Raw genomic sequence first — 3,049 nt, 5'->3', positions numbered from 1 at the left:
TAATTTATAAAAAAATGAAAAAAAAAAAAAAATAAATAAATAAATAAACAAACAAAAAAATAAACAAACAAACAAATAAATAAACAAACAAACAAATAAATAAACAAACAAAATCAGTATACAATAAATTAATAATATAATAGTATTATATATATATATATATATATATATATATAAGATGTTATAAAACAAACTTTGTAATAAAAATGAAAATAAAAAAATAAAAAGATTAAGAATATAACTTTCAAACAAAAAAATAATAAAAAAATATAATATTTTTATCATTTATAGATATATAAATGTAATATATTAGTTTGTTATCTTTATAATAAACATAAAATATATATATATATATATATATATATATACTGCATGAAAAATTATTATGTTATCTCTATATATCTATTCTTTTAATAATTTTAAATATTTCTGTTTTTTCTCCATCCTTATTTTTCTATAGAATTGTAATATAAAATATAAAAATAAAAGTATGGAAGCTATAGTATAAGCCGCAATAAAGCTTTCAGAACTAATTGGTATAATGAACATATGATTGTGTGAATGATGTGCACATGCACATTCACACGCAGCGACACATTTCTCTGCACAGACACATGCACTAACACACTTCTTTGCACAAGCACACGATGTCGCACACTGACATGCATCTTTACACTTTTCAACACAAGCACATGTAATCGCAGGCTCTGATGAATTCTTACATACACACTTACATACACAAGTACCTGTACACTTACATGTGCATTCACTTTTATCTTTACATGAGCATGAAAGTGTAGACACTTGAGATTCTTCCCCAGATGAATTATTCCCTCCAGGTTTAGATTTACTGTCCTTTTCATCACCAGTATTTCCAAAAAAAAGAGTAGTGACAACAGGAACTACAACATGTTCAACAATTTCTGATAAGCCATAAATAATAAAAGATGCAAAACTACTTTGTTTTTTAAAACTACTACCTTCAGATGTAATATTTTCATCTATATATTTTTGAAATAAGGAATTAGAAGAACCTAGAATAGAACTAAGTATAGATCGAAGTCCAGTAGTATCTTTTACACCCTTTTTTTCAGGAGCAATAGAATTATTAGAACCTATATAGCCAACTTTAGTAATGGCATCTTTAATATTTTTTATACTACCATCACTATTTTCTTCAGTAGAACAAAATGGTATCCATTCATACATATCAATATTATCTAAAATGTCCCATTCTGTTAAGATACTTCGTAATGATTTTCTCTTTTTATAAGAACACTTTTGTACATTATGTGTTACCTTTTTTTTACTTTTACCTTTATGTAAATGGTTTGGATCAGATACATTCTCTAATGCTGAAAATTTTTTTATTAATTGTTTTTCTATTTTATCCTTTACAATAATTTCTTTTATATCATTATCACATTTTTTATTATATTTTTTTCGTTTTTCCTTTATTCTTTCATTAAGTTCTTCAAATCGTTTTTCTGTTCGTCGATTAAAGTTATCCATTACTTTTTTCATTTCAAGATCATTATCATAATTCGGTTCATATAAATTTATTTCACTTAATCCTCTCGATGTAATTATTTTTTCAATCCTTCTTATATGGTGTAGTGTGTAACAGCTCCATTGCAAATGCCACTAAAAAAAAAAAAAGAAAGTAATGTATATATTATAATATTATATATATGATATTTTTATAAATATTTTCATGAATATATTTATATAAAATTTGCCTATATAAAAAATTTACATATATATATATATATATATTATGTGATATTATAATAATGATTATGATTTGCATACGTATGCTAATAAAAATAATAATTTATTCATTAAAATTATATGTAGAAACATTTTAAATTTATGGTCTTCATTTTTCTTTATATAAAATATTTTATGATTGAAATTATTATAAGAAAGTATTACTATAATATTATATATTTTTTTTTTTTTATGTTATTTTTATATAGAAAAAAATGACATAATAATATATAATATAATATAATAATCATTAACCACAAATATTATTGTTATATTAGAAAACAATTATTTATCTATTATACAAATAGGTATTTTTGTTCTTTTATATTTTTCAAATACTAATTTCCATTATATTAAAAAAAAAAAAAAAATTTAAGGCCAAAAAAGGAAAAGTATTATGTTTTAACAACATTTATTTAATCCCATAATTTATTCAAAAATATATATATTTTTTTTTACACAAGTAAATATTTATGTATTCTTATAAATTTGAAAAAAATGATAAATAAGGAGAATACACAAAAATAATTAAAATATAAACAAAAAAATTAAAATATAATTTTTTTATATATTATCTATAAATTTTTATAAAATTTATTTTTAAATATTTTATACTTATAGGAAATATATATTATAATATATTTTAAAAACAAAAATACATATATTTAAATATAAGTACTATATATATATATAATTTCATTATATTTTTTTTTCTTTTTCTCATTACTTTTTTCAAAATGATATATTCACGTATGCACATATAAATATAAATATATATATATATATATATATATATAGAAATATGTATCCTATAAATAATACTTTCAAGGTACCTTAATTTATAAGATTTCCTAATAACCCACCAGTCAGATGAGTATCACTTCTTCATAAGACATTTGTTCCTCTCCCAATATCAACATTTCCATAAGAAAAACTACAGGTCCGCCTACTTATTTAGAAGTATATGAACATAATAATTTATTTGATCTTTTTATTTTAAAAAATAAAATAAAAAAAATATAAAAAAAAAAAAAAAAAAAAAAAAAAAATGAATATAAATAAATGCTTATATATATATAATTATTGTACTAAAAAAAAGTACAAAATAATAAATATCCTTTTTTTTTTTTTTTTATTACATTCTTGTGAATTAACATCAATAATAATTTTCATAAAATATACATAAATATTTTATTTTTCTTATTATTTATAAATTATGCTTTTGAAAAACCAATATTTTACAAATTTATTTTTTAATATGAATAAAAAAAAATAACAA

At 19.4% G+C, this 3,049-nt stretch overlaps 1 protein-coding gene across 1 annotated transcript; it reads right to left on the bottom strand.

Moving 5' to 3' along the window:
- Window positions 1–402: 402 nt before the first annotated feature.
- Window positions 403–1,863, bottom strand: PRSY57_0025600 (rifin; the record flags this gene model as incomplete). Its single annotated transcript, XM_012907967.2, has 2 exons — window positions 403–1,644; window positions 1,813–1,863. The coding sequence occupies 2 exons, from the start codon at window positions 1,861–1,863 to the stop codon at window positions 403–405; spliced, it is 1,293 nt and encodes a 430-aa protein (XP_012763421.2).
- Window positions 1,864–3,049: the final 1,186 nt, after the last annotated feature.

This window comes from Plasmodium reichenowi (genome assembly GCF_001601855.1).
Source record: "Plasmodium reichenowi strain SY57 chromosome Unknown, whole genome shotgun sequence".
NCBI lineage: Eukaryota > Apicomplexa > Aconoidasida > Haemosporida > Plasmodiidae > Plasmodium > Plasmodium reichenowi.
Note: the sequence above shows the minus strand (reverse complement) of the source record. Positions and strands in the feature narration are given on the sequence as shown.